General features: G+C 40.9%; 1 protein-coding gene across 1 annotated transcript in view; it reads left to right on the forward strand.

Annotated features, from left to right (window-relative positions):
• Window positions 1–19,439, forward strand: part of LOC308307101 (ATP-dependent 6-phosphofructokinase, platelet type-like) — a 68,647-nt gene that overhangs the window by 9,060 nt on the left and 40,148 nt on the right. The window contains exons 3-9 of the mRNA XM_080752236.1: window positions 2,656–2,733; window positions 4,111–4,300; window positions 9,694–9,859; window positions 11,997–12,041; window positions 12,164–12,272; window positions 16,110–16,205; window positions 17,687–17,779. Of these exons, the coding sequence (XP_080608362.1) occupies window positions 2,656–2,733; window positions 4,111–4,300; window positions 9,694–9,859; window positions 11,997–12,041; window positions 12,164–12,272; window positions 16,110–16,205; window positions 17,687–17,779 (777 nt within the window). The remainder of the gene's footprint in view (window positions 1–2,655; window positions 2,734–4,110; window positions 4,301–9,693; window positions 9,860–11,996; window positions 12,042–12,163; window positions 12,273–16,109; window positions 16,206–17,686; window positions 17,780–19,439) is intronic.

The raw sequence follows: 19,439 nt of genomic DNA on the forward strand, positions 1-19,439 counted from the left end.
TACCGCATGCGACAAGACGCACAAATCGAACTGGGTTCGATCGAGAAAAAAACGCACGGCGGCAGCCACTCGTCGCACGGCTAATTCGGAGCCGGTGTGCATGAGGTCATAGAGAATCATTGTTTTCTTTTCAAAAAATTATATTGTCCGTTTTATCTCTGCGGTTAAACGCGCCTGTGTGCAAAGGGCTTTACTCAGTCATTAAAATGCCGGACATCAACAGAGATGTGTGTCACACTCTGCTATTGGTAGCATTTAATTGTGAAAATTAATTTGAGCTTGTAGTTGGGTGAGCGAAGGTAGAGAACGACTGAGCAAACATCAATGCGGTGTCACGGTCACTGTGGTTTCCATGGACAGCAGTTCAACAAATGATTCCTAATGCTACACATGCAATGTTAAGGCCATGGCTACACGGAGCTGGATATTTCTGAAGCTAGACATTTTTTTGTGCTGTTGGGGCTTGCAGCCACACAAAGCAGGATATTTTTTAAACCGGATAAATAAGTGAAGACATTGAAAAATATCCGATTCACTGGATCCGTGTAGACACGGTACCCGGATATCTCTGAAGACTTTACTGTGTGTGTGCTTGTTAGACCTAGATATCTTTGTCGTGTGGACCTAGATATCTTTCTATGTGGATATCTGAAAAACCAGGATATATGAAATACCCAACTCCGTGTGGACCTAGATATTTTTCTATGTGGATATCTGAAAAGCCGGGATATATGAAAAATCCAGCTCCGTGTAGCCATAAGTGTACTCTTGCCGTGTGTAGGCTTACAAAACCCATCATGCTTATGATCTGTATGCAGATGTGAGCAGGGTGTGGTCCCTGACAGCACGTGAGGAGTGCACAGTGGTTTCCTGCATCAGCATTCAGCATGCCCAGGGGTCAACGAGTGCTTGCTCATTCTAGGATGTTCAGAGTGCTCAGTGCTTATCCACCGGGCAGCTGTGTACCTTACATAACAGACATGAGGCTTTAGCAGGTGTATATCTCGCACGACAATCCCCTCCCATGCAGGACAGGTACCGTGGCATTGTGTCTGTATCAGCAGCTCAGGATGTTGCTCATGGACAAAGTAGAGGTGCTGCGATCTTGATTTTTCACTTTCGATCAGATTACCGATATGGCAGCATCAATACGATCCGATATAGATAAGATACCGATCCGATATAGCACATATTTGATTATATGTATATATATATATACTGTAGAGGAAATATGATATATAAATAATAAGTACAATCACATATAACACAAACAAATGCACATATCCATGATCGGTCATTTTCGCTGCGATCGATCCGATCTATGTTTTTTGGCTGATCTCGGGCAGCATCCCTTGGCCAAAGCTTAAAGAGCCATCTAATTTATTTTACTACTGTAGATTTTCCAGTTCCGGGGTGTTGTGTTGTTTACATATAATGTGGCCTCCCTAGGCTGACACATCACTTTGCTGAGCCAATTCCACGTTGCTGTGTATTGTCCCATCCACATTATTGCTTTCCCCTCAACTGGGGATGGGACGATAATCGTTATCGCTTATCGTGATAAAAAAAACACTCAAAATAATCGTATCGTGGAGATTTAAATCTATCGTGAAATTATCCTCCATCGTGCAATTCACCCTTTATTTGCCGAGCTGCATATCCGGTGACCAGTGTTGGGACTAACGCGTTACAAAGTAACTAATTACTAGTAACTAATTACTTTTTTCAGGAACGAGTACTCTAACGTGTTCTTTTTTAAATTGAGTAACTCAGTTACCGTTACTACACGGTGCATTACTCCGTTCTTTTGCGTTATTTTATGCATCTAGAGCTGAGCAGAATCTTCCTCTCTGTCACTCACAAGCAGGCAGAGGGGAGGGGAGACAACGACACGAATGCCAGACAGAGCCGCGCTGAGACGCACTGGGCATTGTGCTTTACCAACTTTCTAAGAAATTCCATAAATTAGAACAAAGTGATGCGTTGTGAGCTTGTAGATCTGCTATTAGGGCAAATGTCTAATTTCTCTTTTGGGTTACAAGCTATAAAGTTTAACCAGGCCAATCCCCAGGTCATTACTAAAAATTAGCTACTAAACTAAAAACTAAAAAGTAACTGAAAAGTTACTTTTCACAGTAACGCATTACTTTTTGGTGTGAGTAATCAGTAAAGGAACTGAGTTACTTTTGAAATGAAGTAACTTGTAACGGTAACTAGTTACTATTTTTCAGTAACTTGCCCAACACTGCTGGTAACATTTAAACCCTCTATAATTGGTAAAACGGACCTGGAAATAACGTACTTGATTGTCTTTGTTTCACTCTCTATCAAATCTCTTTGCCAAACAATTGCCGATCTCACTGCGACGCATTGTGAGCTTGTAGATTGGCAATTTCTTGGCAAATGTTCCGCTCCAGGATAATGGATGTTGGGGGTATTTTGATTATCGCGATAATATCGTAAATCGCAATTTCTACCCTCAACTAGGGTTTCATAGTCAAACCTCTGGTTCTAAATGGATTTACCTATTGAACATTGCTTGTTAGAAGGTATTATGTGAAGCGATGTTCATAGAACCATTTTCAGGTCCATATACTGACCTTTTTTGGCAAGGGTATATGAGAAGTCAATTACGTTCTGTTCTTTCCTTCACAGGGATATCAGGGTATGGTGGATGGTGGGGACAATATAAAGGAAGCCACTTGGGAAAGTGTTTCTAGCATGCTACAAGTGGTGAGTGTCAGTGATGATCCTGTGAATCATATCATATTAGCACCAATATGCCGGCCAACAAGAGCTACTAGAAGTTGTAACAGCTGATTACATACTTTATGTCCCACTGCATTTTGTGTTTTCTGCATGTGATCATGAAATATTTTCAGCAATAGATAAAATGGTAAAGACAAAATAGTCATACCACAAAATAAATATGTAATGTTTTATTTAAAAGGGTAAATAAAATAAAAAATGGTCAATGATAGCCTGGAACCAGACAAATCTGCCATTAAAAAAAGTAATCAGCAGATTCGGTCTGGCACCTCTCTTGTGATTGGATTTATCTCCCTCCGAAGTAGTGAGGGACCAATCAGGGCCCACTATGCAAATATGGGCAGAAAAATGCAGGTTCCATACAAAGATTCCAGATTATCTATGCAGTGATATTATTCTGGCCATGCCAGGCTAGCTGTTGGAAATCCTTAAAGACCGGCTGACACGGCCAAAACAGCTAATTAAGGCTATCAAATTATCATACTTTTTTGATGATGTCATGTACCCCATGTTAAATTACCCAATCAAATTAATTTATTGTAGTTACTGTACTGAAAATAGTACTTTCTGTACAATAACTGAAATAAATTAATTTGATTGGGTAATATGACGGGAGGGGGCGGAGTTGAGCGCTGAGCATTATCTTGTGAAACTACCCCAACAGAACTGTGCGAGGAGGAGAAAATGCGACTTCATAAAACTAATTTTAAAACAAGCTGTTCTAGGTGTAAAAATATTATAGAATCTGCTATAGAATCCACCCTAACCGCGTACAAAGTACAAGTCTTCTACCAAAAAGGTGTCCGAAATAGTAACGAAGGTCCAACGTCCTCCTCCTCCCCATCTCTGAGCCCTTTTAGCAGCCATCTCCTGCTGTCTTCCCCTAGAACACCGGAGCATGCACTGAAGTCTGCGGCTCATACACTGTGTGTGTGTGTGTGTGTGTGTGTGTGTGTGTGTGTGTGTGTGTGCGTGTGTGTGTGTACACACACACACACACACACACACTAGCTCTCGAAAATAGCCGTTTGGTGCGGCGCTACAATACGCGTCACGTTGTGCGCGGCACCGCACGACGGACGAAGTATACATTCACTACTGCCTGATGCATACGGCCCTGTCTCCTTTTCAGACTGTTTGGAGAAAGACCACGTGACCTACTGTATCATAATGTTAAACTTCTGGGCGTGTCAGCCGGTCTTTAAGGAGAACAAGGCCGTAGAACTAGCCTTTTTTTAAATAACCTTAAAACCTAATCAGAATTTTGCCCAGTAAAAAAAATCAAATTATAAGTATTTCTTTGCAATAATTGCATCTGAATTTTGGCCGTGCCGTCATCAGGGTGGCACAGTAATCGGGAGCGCCCGCTGCAAAGAGTTCCGGTCCCACGAGGGCCGCCTGAAGGCCGCCCACAACCTGGTGCAGCATGGCATCACCAACCTCTGTGTGATCGGTGGAGACGGCAGTTTGACCGGAGCCAACCTCTTCAGGGAGGAGTGGAGTGGCCTGCTGGCCGAGCTACTGGGTCAAGGTAGGTCCGGCAGACAGGTACATCAGTGGTTCTCAACCTTAGATCAGCTGTTTTCACAATATTCTCTGTATCTCTGAAACCGAAAATGTAATGCCTCAACTCCTACATTCCAAGTTGCTTATCAGGGTCGGGGGTCCCCAGTTCAAATATGATTATTTTGGGGGGTCACAGCCTGAAAAGGTTGAGAACCACTGAGGTTTTTAAACTCCTTTTGCAATGCCTGGTCTCTTCCTCTTGGCATATTAATCGGGATGCGGTGTGTTGGGAGCTTGTTTTTTCGGGGTTCCGGGCTGGCGTTGAAAGCAGCATCTGCTTCCTCCAGGGTCGGTGCCAGCGGTAAATCGCCCTCTAGCTGAGCACACATATCGGTAGTGAGTTCTCTGTCAAATTCAGCAAATGCATCAATTTCTGTTTGATCAGTAATGCTCTCTTCATCCGCAGAAGGTATTTTGTGCCTGTTCTATTGTCTGTGTAGTTAAAACTTACGGGATGGGGTTTTGCGAGCTCCAACAATAAGTACTTTTGGCAACCTGAGTGTGCCACGTGATGATGATTTTGTTGCTGTTATCGCTTGTGTCTACCCAAGCCTCTGATTCTTCTCGGTTTTGCCGACAGACAGACAGCCACGGCCGGGCCAACCAGCCAAAACATCATCATAAACTGCTAATAACTTGGGCTATTGACTCTTAAGGGCTCTATTATGATCCAGGTCTTATGCCTTATGCCTTAACTTCTTTGCCTTTTTTTACTATATAGACATATTTCTTTTAATATTTCAAATAGCTGATCTGCAAGCTCACAACGTGCAGATGTAGATCAGCATTTGAAGTATTTAAAAATGTTTTTCAAAATAGTAAAAAAAAGGCATAAGACCTGGATCATAATAGAGCCCTTTATGTCAAATGCCAGTTCAGAGCATTGTACAGTCCACTCCACAGAGGAGAGCAGATGAACACACAGGTCAATACACATGGAAACAACGAGCAGCAGCAGAACCAAACATACATAGTAGAATAAACTATAAAAATACAGTAACATAGACGTTTTGCTATAGTTTATGTAAACAACCGAGATCAAGGAATGCAAGCAACAGTCATTTTAAATTGAATGAAGGACTTGGTGTAGTTGTATATTTTCCTAAAGCCTGATCAGTACTTTGTTGTGCAACAATACACAGAAAATAGCTGACTACAAGCTCACAATGTGTCTCATCTTGACGCGCTGTGGGTTTGTACATCGGCGAACGACGGCACCATGCGACAGAGCATAAATCCTCTCTTGTGCCGTGTGTCCCGTTTTCCTAGCCTTTTTCTTTTACTTACTTACTGTAAGTTGCACTGGATTAAGACTGTCAGCTAAATGCCTAAATTCAATCAATTTAAATTCTCAGACTTTAAAGTTACAATATTTTCATCAATGATTTTTAAAAGATTTGTTTCCCCCCATACAGCATGATCAGCAGGTATTAGGATTATACTTTATAAAGCAGAGTATTTCAATTGGGCCTTTTGGCTTTGGCTTTCAGCTTTCAGGACAAAACCAAAAATACACAGGGAAGACATATTTGCATATTATAACCACACCTGGGAGTCTATTAGAGTAATCTTAACTCGATAGACATATGCAAAACAGAAAAAGTACAAAACTATGGCACAACCTCTAACTCTTTCTGTGCCAAATGCCAAAATGGCTCCAAGGTAGCTGTGCCAGGATTTTTTGATTTTTTTTTGAAATTTTTTGAAATTTAAAAAAATACAAAAAACACAAAAACCGTCAAAACCGTCATTGGCACCCAGGGCTATTGAAAAAAACCCGTCAAAAACCGTCATTGGCACAGAATGAGTTAACCAAATACAGCAGTAGTAGCGCTGGCAGCCCAGAAAAAAAGAAGCAGCCTGGCTGTGGACAGAGCCTCTGTTTGCCAAAGCTATTCTGAAGTAGGGCTGTCACAATTATTACATAATCGTCTAATCGTGATTATTTGACATTATCGCAATTATTTTGTCATAATCGTCATAATCGTGAATGTTGAAAAATGACAGAAATAGTGGAAATAGCCGATCTACAAGCTCACAACGCGTCGCATCATGTGAGCTTGTAGATCGGCTATTTCCACTATCAATGTTATTTTTTAAGTAGTAAGTTGTCAAATATGTCAGTAATTTTTTTGTGTATTTAGGTTAAGTGTCATATCTGCCATATGCAACTTCAAAGCCTAAAAGCCAAACAGAAATGTAATTATCAACGACAAATACACAATTAAATCGTTAATCGCCAATTATTTGAGTGACAATTAATCATCATGTAAAATGTCATATCGTGACTGACAGCCCTATTCTGAAGCGTCTGCGCCTGGAGCGACGCGTCCCCAAAGACACATTATAACACCGGCCTGAGGACGTTACCTGAGGACATTACAGTGCATTCATTGGACATTACATGAGTTAAAAATGGACCCCAATTGAAACAAGCCCAAAAGCTTTTTTGAGGTATCCTTTTTATTTGACCTTCTAATAAAGTCTTCAATCAATCAATCAATCAATCAATCAATGAATGATACCAGGTTGGCTGATAAATACTTTTGCTTTCTGGGCCACCAGTTCTCCCAAAGGGAGCGCAGGTCTCTTTGCTGGTTTATTCTAGAGCAGACTTTCACAATGCCATTTAGGCTATGATTTTCCTTCACAGACAACCCATTAAGCCAGCAAATAAATCAGACTTTCCATGAATACTTGATCAAATCAAATGCATACAATATTCTCACAGACAAGAAAAGTGTTAAGCTCCACGCTCGACAAGCATCTTTTTGTTCACATCAAAACTGCTCCTGGATGCTTATATAACTGTACTGACCTCAATCGCAAAGCATTGCAGAGGGTCATGCAAGCACCCGAGCGAGCGCATCAGCGGGTGCAAGCGTCCTTCCATACATGACATACTGTATTATGACAGACGTGTCAGAAAAGCTTGCAAGCTTATGAAAAATCAGAGCCATTACCAACCACACACTGTTTCAGATGTTAACAGGGGGCAAGTGACTGCATCGCCACAGAGCCATTGACAGTAGTTGCTAAACACCTACTTACCCTATACAATCAGACCCTGAAAAAGAAAATGTATCAACATTACTGTATGTCTGAAATCAAGTAATTCCTTCTTTATGGTCCTGGAAGTTATACCATTTGAGGAAGGCATGTAAGGCACACATACTCATGATCTGACTCGGAGAAGACACAACTGGCCTCTTGACAAGTCCTGCAACTTTTTGTATACATAATAAAGAGCGGAGGGGTCAGGTCAAAACCCTGGGGCCAGCCTGCATTTAAAGGAGTTGTTCACATCCAAAATTACCTTCTTTCTACAGTATTAATTAGTCACGCCATGGAGACTTAAGTTCAATAATATGTTTTTGTATTTGTCGCATTCCTAAGACAAAAAAAATGATTATATTGAATTTAGCCCAAATGCATTCGGGTCCCCATCCGGAATCAATGGGGGTACATTTTTTGTCTTAGGAATGCTACACAAAACTAAAAATATTATTCAACTCAAGTCTTCATGGCGTGAGTAATCAATAGAAAGAAGGTCATTTTGGTGGTGAACTACTCCTTTAAGGCCTTGGTGTGGGACATCATTTGTCAAAAAAACCTGCTTGAATTCTTGAAGTCTAGAAGCAACATAAAACATCAGTTAGTTTATTATAGAAGCAGGTGGCTTAAAACATGAGCCTCCATCTATAAACTCAAGAAATCTGTACTGTATGTCTCTCTCCTTTGCATATTTCAAGAAACGTTCGTCCGATCGACTTCACCTATGGCGGGTGTATGGTGACTCGAGGCCCCAAGAATGATTGTTTCTCTAGTCTCTAGTCTAGAGATTAACTTAAAACTGTTTATTTAGATGCATTAATTGATTAAACTATGCGACTTTCATGACTCATGACAAGACAGCCGTAGCACTTTGTTATGTACAATTTAACGGATTGTCAGAGATTGAACGTGGTGTCTTCCTGTTACAGGACGTTGTAATCCTTTCCCACCAGGCTTCTATTGTTCTGTGTCGTGACTAGGGCTGTCACAATTATTACATAATCGTCTAATCGCAATTATTTGACATAATCGCAAATATTTTGTCATAATCGTCATAATCGTGAATGTTGAAAAATGTTCATACATTTACAAACATTTTTCAGAAATAGTGGAAATAGCAGATCTACAAGCTCACAACGCGTCGCATCGCGACGCGTTGTGAGCTTGTAGATCGGCTATTTCCACTATTAATGTTATTTTTTAAGTAGAACGTCGTCAAATATGTCAGTAATTTCTTTGTATATTTAGGTTATGTGTCATATCTACCATGTGCAACTTCAAAGCCTAAAGCCGAACAGAAATGTAATTATCAACGACAAAAACACAATTAAATCGTTAATCGCAATTATTTGAGTGACAATTAATCGTCATATAAAATGTCATATTGTGACAGCCCTAGTCGTGACTAGATTCACGAAACTAAACCATCTCTCAAAGGATAAAGGTTTTAATCTGGTTAGATTTTCATTCCAAGCCAAAACCTCTGCTGTTAATGAGACGGTTCCCATTCAGTACACAGACAGAGCTGACCTCAGCTGTTTGTGTTTGTGTGACTCATAGAGTCAAGCTGCTCAGGTTCTGATGACGCTAATAACACGGCGAGCCTCCAGGTAAATATTACAGTTGGCAACAAAGCACAGTCCACTATAATAGTAGGCCTCATTGTGAGAAATACTTTTGTCAGTGAAGTGTTTTTGCACACTTGGTTTTCATGGACATATAATCCCTCATTGTCAAAATGTAATGTAAGAAAAAATACAAAACACCATTTTGTAAAGGCAAATATTTCACTGCATAAACATAGTTAATGTGCAGTATTTGTATGTACTGTATATATAGTGAAAATCCAACAGAGATGACATTTTGGCTCTACACAGCATGGCTCTGTCTGTCTGGTCATCTGTCTGGCTATCTCCATATCTGTCTGTCCTCTCTTCTTCTTCTCTGTGCGTCTATCTATCATGCGCGGGAACTGTCGAGCGTGCGACAATTCACTTCTTACAATTCAATTTGGAACGTTCAATCTGAATAACTGGCACAAAAAACATATATAGTTTTATTATTTAAACAGAATTCTGACACCATGTATTGTGTGTCACTGTCACAGCACCACATTAGAAGAATTACAAGAAATTGAACAAAAACATGAAAATATAAACTTGTAAAGAAAAATGCTGCAGCCAAAAAGGTCTCTATTTGGAAGGATGAACACATACCAAACAGCACTATTTTCATTGATGCCGGATCCGGTTCCCCCTCAAATTAAGCACTGAGTATTACTGGTGTTTTTTTCTTTAAAACCAGGTCTGATCGATGAGGAGGCGGTTCAGAAGTACGATGCCCTGCACATCGTGGGCATGGTGGGCTCCATTGACAATGACTTCTGCGGAACGGACATGACAATCGGAACCGACTCGGCGCTGCACAGAATCATAGAGGTGGTGGACGCCATCATGACCACTGCACAGAGGTGAGGATGACGTCCTTTTCTCGCTGACGAAATTTTAAGCTATAATGACTCAAACTAAGAATAAATATCTCGGCAAATTTCGTCAACAAATAAAAACTAGACTAAAATGTTGGGGAGGGACTAGTGGAGAAGTAAAATCGGTCATGTTATGTTTTGTTGCACTCGGGTGTTGCGCTCTGAAAATAGCAGATCTACAAGCTCACAACGCGTCTTGTTGTGAGCTTACAGTATGTGATCTTTTTCAACTTGAAGCGCCCAGGGCGCTGCACCAAAAAACAGCGGGCGCTGAGGAAAATGTGATGGCCGGCGCTGGGAAGAGGAGCGCACCAGTGCGTCTTTACCATAGAAATACATGGAAGACCGTTAGGCTGGCACTGCCAACTCAGAAGGTGTTCTCTGTGGCCCCCGTAAGCCTCCCATACACTACAAGACCTTGACAAGATTTTGGAAAGATTTTTAAAAGACTACCCTCTCAACCTGTAAGATTTTATAATGTTTTTTTCAAAGACTTCAGTCTTTAGATGTTCGATGCCTCCAAAGATTTGACTTGCGAGAATATCAAACCTATTCTCGGAAATCTCATGTTGGGGTGAAAACCGGGTCAAACTACAGTACCACCTCATACCTAATGATTGAGCAACGACGGGAGCGAGCCTTGACACGTCTTTATTTTTTTACGACTTGACTGACCATGAAATCATTTGAAAGTCAGCAGGTGTAAGGCCAGCTTTAAAGGAACACTTTGCCAATTTTTAACCTAAAGGTCAAGGTACTGTACATAAGAGTACAATTTATGTTTGTTCGACTCCTTAGGCATTGTAGCAGAATAAGTAATTGTAAGAAAGAAATAAGAAAAAAAGGCCTTAACTCATACAGTGCCTATCCCGAACTAGTTCGGGATAATTTGGGCCGTATTAACGTCCTGAGTGCCTATCCCGAACTAGTTACTTTTTTTTTGGAACCCCACTATATTCTGTTTACACGGCCCGCGAGAGCGTCGCGCCGCCGATATTTACCATCCACTCCAATGCAATCCAGGATCTTTAGAGCTCATTTTCTCTGTTCCATGCATATCCATGAGGTGTGCAAGGTTTAATCATGGCTAAATCGCCGAAAATAGGTCTTCTAAAATGCTTGGTAGCCAATAGCTAACTTCAAGCTAACCTCATCCTGTTCCTGTAAATGAACAGAGGAAAGTGTTCTGGTGCATCATGGCTGCGCAGGGCTTGTGCATGTAACAGTGTATCTTTATGATGAATTCTTTGGCCACTGGGCGCCCTCTAGTGGTGAAAGCTGGCACTGATAGGGTTAATAACAAAACAAGCCATTATTTAATACACAGTATATATATATATATATATATATATATATATATATATATATATATATATATATATATTAGGGCTGGGATGCGATTAAAAATTGTAATCTAATTAATTACAGTGCGATTAAAATGTGTTATTTTCTTTTAATCGCGTTAATTTTCTGTAATTAATTAATCGCAATGAATCAGTTAAAGTCCCATCCTTAATATATATATATATATATATATAATATATTATTATTATTATTATTATTATTATATATATAGGCCTATATATATTTTTTTTTATCAACATATATACACATCAACTGGTGTGTACACAACAAGAGTTTTGTCCATTGTCCTGGCGCTTACGGCGCTTGGACGCTAGGTTCTGACTAGAACCTAGTCAGTTATAAACAACTAATGTAAACATATCATGAGCAAGCAGAAGCATGCAGAAGCCGTAAAGTGACCTGTGCCTCTTACTCCCATGATGTCAACATCTAATGTAAACATATTGTGACTTATGAGCGTGTGCCAGTGTCCTTGGCTTTTGTGTATTTAGCACGGACATTTCCACAATCAGCGGAGAATTACACAGTATACATGTGGTATATTCTTTCTCCATGCTATATGATCTCTCCACATCAGGACAGTAAAGAAATTCAGTGAATACAGACGGCATACTGAGAATGATAACGTGACTCGGCGTTCAAGCAGCCCTCTGTTCCATGGAGGGTAGTCTTCCAAATTGCCGCCTCTGCCGGTTGTCTGAAGGAATGAGAAATGGAATGGAATGATAAGTGTGACTTTGTGTTTGTGTCTTTGCAGTCACCAGAGGACGTTTGTCTTGGAGGTCATGGGCAGACATTGTGGGTAAGAAGGAACTTCATAGTACATTCACAAACACGGCAATAATCGACTACATGCCAGTCTACTGCAGATCGACTACATGTCTCCATGACTGTATATGTGTATGTGTGTGTGTGTGTTTATAGTTACCTGGCCTTGGTGAGTGCCCTGGCGTGCGGGGCAGACTGGGTACTGATTCCCGAAATGCCCCCAGAGGACGGCTGGGAGGACAAGATGTGTCAGAAACTGTCTGCGGTAATGTCATCTTTCTCCTTCTATAAACAAAACCAACCCAGACGAGCCTTCCTGCTTGCCCGGTTTGTCTTGCATGATATACAAAAATATATATAGTTGCTTGTCCATTGTTAACCCATTTAGGCCTAGGATTATTGACTGCTTTAACTATTGAAAAATAGCAGATATACAAGCTCAAAGCGCGGCACCGAGTGCTATTTTTGAAAAATCATGATTTTTCTTTGCAAGTCTTTGAATATATCTATTTAAAAGCAAACATTTGTAACTCAAATATTTGCTTCTGGGGGGTCCCTGGAACAACATATTTTGAGATGGGGGTCCGCGGCCAAATACCTGTAATTTTGGGGGTCCTTGACATGAAAAAGTTTGAGAACAACATGATTTAGAAGAAGGATTTAGAAGTCGGGTCAAAGATCGGGTCAAAGATATTCAAAGACTTGCACTCATTTTCACGATTTTTCAAAAATAGCAGATCTACAAGCTTGCAGCGCGGCACTCGTTGCCGCGCTGTGAGCTTGTATATCTGCTATTTTTCAATAGTTAAAGCATAAAATAATGGTTAAAGTGGTTAAAATCTAACACGACTCGGGCTCGTTCCAGGTATTTGAGAGTTAATTTGTCCTTAGTTAGACAATCATGCTTTTAGAAGCGGTGAGACTTTCCTCTGGGTGTTTGTCACTGTTATTTATTATACCATGGCCACTGAGAATACTCCCTTGTCATTGGTCATAAGGTTTGCATTAATTTCAGATTGCTAGATTGCTCACATATCTAGCAATCCTTCTCAGCATACCTTTCTCATCACCACTCTAAAGTAACACATTATCTGCCTTAGGGGAAGATCTCTTATCTTATCTTTTTTTCTAGTTAGGTGCCAGGTATTTTGTTTTTTTTACCTGTTTTTGGAGGACGATCCTGTGCGTACACACAGCGTGGAGCGTGGTCTCCGATTGCTTGCGGTGATTTCTACACCCTTGCTGTGTGTGAGCGTGCAGTGGTTTCGCTTCCCTGTTAAATGTACTCTGTGTGACGAAAGCGCAAATTCATGCTGGCGGGGCCATTTTCCCCCCTCGAAACCTAGAACGGTGAGGAAAGGGCATTTCTTCTTCGGCAGTTAAGTGGGACCGAATGGGGAACGGATGTTTTGTTTCCGGGTTATTTGGTCTCCTAGCAACTATTACCAGCTGTAGCGCGATCGAACAGTGCACAACGGCGATCTTAATATGCTGATAAATAAAAAATGCTAAGACGGAGATCTCCTTCTTCAGAACTTATTTACCAAAATCATAAACCCCTGGCAGAGAATCTGGTAATATGCATGATTAATTACTGTGTTATATACTGCATAACATACATTTTAGTAGTCTTTTTGGCGTCACTTCTCTAATGGCATTATAGCGTTTGTCTATATATGGAACTAAGTGCCGCTCAAAAGGGAGTGCTGCAGGGTCCTTGCGCCCAATGATATTTTGGAACACAATAAGTTCTCAGAACCGCTATTTATGTTCTGCAAAACGTATATGTAACATTTTCCCGACACATTTCCGGTAGGCCTGTCCTCGACTCAGGATTTATCAAGTCGACTCGAGTCGCGGGGGTTAATCCGACGCGTCGACGAATCGGTTTATTTAAAAAAAAGAAAAAAGAAAGGGGTGCATTAAGCTTTTAAACCACGTCAACATAATACAATAAAACAGTAATATGAACATTGCTTTAAGCCTTTTAAAGTGAATTAGATCCATGAACTACCGTGCATATTGAGACATAGTAGCGGTGGACAACTGGACATTAATGACGATAAGATTGCGTCCAGCCGTGCGTAATTGTGAATTGTGGAGCAGAGTAGAACAACGGAGGAGAGAATAATGCATCTCTTAGACAGCATGTTGTGTATTTTTCCACAAGTTGTATTTTCTCAGAGCACAGCGCTGCTGTATCAAAAGAGCTATGTTGCCGATCTGGTGCGAGATAATAAAAAGAAAACAGTTCGCCCATCGCTATTCCTCAGCCTGAGACCACCACACAGGCACACACCCACGGCAGTCAAAGTGAAAGCGCATCGCGCGCGCTGCTGCTTCTTGGCCAGCTCTAGTTCCAAGTAGAATAATAACACGTCGACGAATTTCCTCTCCAAGCGGTAAACTTCAAAATAAGAGCTCCCTGTCATATGATCAAGGCAACTTTCAAGTCACGTGAACTGATTTTATTTTTAAGTCTAGTTTAAGTATGGACTCAATAAGAATTACATGACAGTCACAGTCCAGCGCTCTCATACCGCACCACAGTAACTGGTGTGATAAAAAAATTATATATTTTTGACGGCTCGACTCAAACAATTGGCTTAAAACGACGTGTCGATTACATTTTTAGAGGACAGGCCTAATTTCCGGTGCCTACGTCATTGTGTCTGGGGCAGACACTCACAAATGAAAATAGACTTTAATAGGGAAATATTATTATCAAAGATAACTTTTGTTTAATTGAACAAGTTGTGTGTGAAAACAAGCTTTAATACTTTTTCTCCCACTTAACAATGTAATGTTTAATCCATGGTTTGTAACAGATAGCACCAACACAAAGTTACCATTCACAGAGAATTATTGCCCCAAAATATGAGTAAACACTACAGTTCAATAGTCAGTAAGTGGCCATGGCATAAGCAGGATAATCAACTTTGAGCTGTGCATTTTTCGAAAGATAACTGCACTGCTCTTTGCAGAGTTAAGTATGCTTTTCATTATGCATTATGACATTATGCATTTGATTATCCCTTAATGGCTTGCTTAGGGTTGGGATCCAGAACCAGATGAACCGGATGCAACATTGAGGATCCGGAAATCGGTTCCATCAACGTTCACAGAAGCGGTTTATCACACTGTCAGAGCTTGGTTGTAGACTTGACGTCTGCTATACAATTACAATACCAGTGTGGTTCTCAAACTATGTAAGTCAGAGAGGGTTAAATGAAACCAAATGGGATTTGGTTCCTCTCAGAGTTCCAGAACTGTAAGGGTCCATTTGGAACCGCTTCAAGTAACCCAGAGGGTCCCTGGACCTCACTTTAAGAACCACTAAAATACTACGCATGCTATACACTAGTATGTGACAGAATGTTGGTTTCCCGAAATAAGTAATCATGGCCAAAATCATGTGGATTTTTTCAAATTGTTTGAATAATTAAAGAGTACCGATAAGGAATCTAACCGTTTAGAGGGAATCGTTAAGGTACCAGAATGGTTCAAATTAAAATCCTAAAGGATCCCAACCCTAGGTTTAATATACCTTGTTGCTTAAACGCAGCTAATTACAAATCTGGCCTTACTTGAACATATTTGTCCTTCTGTGGTGCAGACCCGCTCCCGGGGTACGAGACTGAACATTATCATAGTCGCCGAAGGAGCCATTGACAAGCACGGCAAGCCTATTACCTCTAGTTTAGTGAAGGATGTGAGTACACTGAAAACTCTTCAACAGGCGAAGCCAGAAGCACGGACAAGGTCTGATTTAGGAGCCACAAGGGCCCCATAGACATGGCTTTTTATGAATGCCATTCACCTGTACAATGATCAATTTATTCATTCAATAATATATGAGGCCAATATTGCCACAAGGAACTCTCGCCATTCTGATCAGAGTTGGCGGATGCAATAGAAGCAATGGTTATGCATTATAACAAGGTAGACGGCATATTGCTGACTACACAGTGCATACTGTACATGACATTTCGGCTTCATTGCGAATGAACAAGCTCTCATGCTCCCAGGGCTCCGTGCTTCTGAGGTCCCTGCGTTACCAAAAGAGAAACTGCTGTCTCAATCTGTCTGTTTTTTATCGTAGAACCGAGCCGGGATGAAAAGGCTCAATATCATAATTGTAGCCGAAGGGGCGATTGATCATAACAACAAGCCCATTACCAGTGAATATATTAAGAATGTAAGTACAGCTGCTTAGATGTGGAAAGAATGGCAGCGGCCCCCCACTGTTAACGGCACAGCTCTTGACTGCCTCCTGCAACACTTCTACTACTGTGCTGTAGTGTACTGTCAGTGTGCTGCCTCCCGCATCTTCTAGTACTCCACTGTACAGTGCATTGCCCTGGTGTGGCTTTGACTCACTTGTCACTGTGCCTTCTGGAATGCTCTGTCACACTGTAGCTTGGTAAGGGCAGCTTTCACAACTCAATGTAGCTCAATGTACCGTAGCTGTGAGTAGGCTAACCAACGTTTTTGAAGTTTCAAGGAAGAGTTAGACTAGAAAGATGCAATTCTGTGAAATTGCAAGTGTGTTTGCCGTGATGACAGTCACACTTGCAAATGCATTCCGTCCCTGTCCCTTTTATGCCCATATATGGAGATCCCTGATGTCAACAATATTAAGGCCATATCTGTGTCAGTCTCATGTGGTCTATGATGTCAGACATCTATGATGGCAGTCATCTCCATATTTTGGGGAAAAGTTTATTTTTTGCATTTTCCCATTCAAGTCAATGGAGAAAATGAATAAACTAAAATAAATTAATATAAATTAACTATTATATAACGTATCTCTTAGCAAAATACAAGCAGGCGAGTCCCAATGAAGCCGGTCGATTTGAAGTGAGTGCCAACAAAACTGTGGGCGGAGCGGCAAAATTAAGTTTATCCGGAAAGATGTTGAACAAGTACTATTGTATGGTTGACCTGTTAGGGCAACCATACTAAATATAAAGAAAAAGAAACAGATAGAAGCCAAATAACAGGAAGGCACAAAGTCAACATCAAATATACAGTCCAATAAGGTTGATGGTTAAAGTAGCAATGGATAAAATAGTAATATAGAAGGTAGAAATGCTTCATGTGTAAGACAAAGGAAAGAAGTTGTGTGTTCTGTATCTGTAGAGATAATCTATCATAGATAATAATCCCTCTTTATTTGAATAATAATTATCCCAGTGTACAGTATATATATATATATATATCAACCATGAGAAGGCACTACTTTTTGTCCTGGATTTAAACACTGGGGTGAGGTTTATTTTAGTTTTGTGCCTGGGATATTTTATTGTTCAGTTGGCATCTCTCTCTACTGGCTCGGGATCAATTTAACAACTTCCATTCAAACTAAAAGCAACGCCATTAACATGAGTGCCAGATAAGAAGGAATGTTTGCATGAGAAGTGCTGTCTGTCTCCCTTAGCTTGTCTCTGTGTTTGTGTGTGCTTTCGTGTGTTTTCTTTTCCTTTTATATTTTGTGGCTGAGTGGATGGTTGTATTTGTCTACATTCTAAAATAGATGCATTAGAATCATTTCGCTTAAAAAAGTATAGTCATCCTTTCATGTATTTTTTGTTGGCATTTTCATGAATAAAAAAGAAAACACTGGTGTTGTCTCCTAAAAGCATAACGTTTGCTAAGACCTGATCGTTTTTCTCCCAGCTTGTAGTCAAATGCTTGGGCTTCGACACTCGGGTGACAATCCTTGGCCACGTCCAGAGAGGAGGGACCCCATCTGCTTTCGACCGCATCCTGGTTGGTACACTCATACAGTAACTATAGACCCCATCCTGGTTGTTACACTCATAGAGTAACTATAGACCCCATCCTGGTTGTTACACTCATAGAGTAACTATAGACCCCATCCTGGTTGTTACACTCATACAGTAACTATAGACCCCATCCTGGTTGTTACACTCATAGAGTAACTATAGACCCCATCCTGGTTGGTACACTCATACAGTAACTATAGACCCCATCCTGGTTGTTACACTCATACAGTAACTATAGACCCCATCCTGGTTGTTACACTCATAGAGTAACTATAGACCCCATCCTGGTTGTTACACTCATACAGTAACTATAGACCCCATCCTGGTTGTTACACTCATACAGTAACTATAGACCCCATCCTGGTTGGTACACTCATACAGTAACTATAGACCCCATCCTGGTTGTTACACTCATAGAGTAACTATAGACCCCATCCTGGTTGTTACACTCATAGAGTAACTATAGACTCCATCCTGGTTGTTACACTCATACAGTAACTATAGACCCCATCCTGGTTGTTACACTCATAGAGTAACTATAGACCCCATCCTGGTTGGTACACTCATACAGTAACTATAGACCCCATCCTGGTTGGTACACTCATACAGTAACTATAGACCCCATCCTGGTTGGTACACTCATACAGTAACTATAGACCCCATCCTGGTTGTTACACTCATACAGTAACTATAGACCCCATCCTGGTTGGTACACTCATACAGTAACTATAGACCCCATCCTGGTTGGTACACTCATACAGTAACTATAGACCCCATCCTGGTTGTTACACTCATACAGTAACTATAGACCCCATCCTGGTTGTTACACTCATAGAGTAACTATAGACCCCATCCTGGTTGGTACACTCATACAGTAACTATAGACCCCATCCTGGTTGGTACACTCATACAGTAACTATAGACCCCATCCTGGTTGTTACACTCATACAGTAACTATAGACCCCATCCTGGTTGTTACACTCATAGAGTAACTATAGACCCCATCCTGGTTGGTACACTCATACAGTAACTATAGACCCCATCCTGGTTGGTACACTCATACAGTAACTATAGACCCCATCCTGGTTGGTACACTCATAGAGTAACTATAGACCCCATCCTGGTTGGTACACTCATACAGTAACTATAGACCCCATCCTGGTTGGTACACTCATACAGTAACTATAGACCCCATCCTGGTTGGTACACTCATACAGTAACTATAGACCCCATCCTGGTTGGTACACTCATACAGTAACTATAGACCGCATCCTGGTTGGTACACTCATACAGTAACTATAGACCGCATCCTGGTTGGTACACTCATGTTGACACCACTCACCACGTTGTTGTTGTTAGCTCACTATTAGCAGCAGTCTGCTGGTTGTGTGTAATCCTGTGTTAGTCATGGAAGTCTAAAGAGGAGAACGGCCACTGCTTCTAGGTTAAGTTCATTAAGAGATTTATTCCTTAGCTCATGAGGCTAGCTGTCTCCATCATGGACAGTTGACCAGATTCCCTTGGGCTCTGCTAGGTTTTTAGCTCTAAACTAAATATCTTAATGGGATATTTCACTTTCAAACATATTTGGGGTTGTTAGGTGTCTACTCTGGCTTTTGTGAGCACCCCAGATAAGAGAGTTT

Source organism: Nannobrachium achirus (assembly GCF_963921795.1).
Source record: "Nannobrachium achirus genome assembly, chromosome: 21".
Lineage (NCBI taxonomy): Eukaryota > Metazoa > Chordata > Actinopteri > Myctophiformes > Myctophidae > Nannobrachium > Nannobrachium achirus.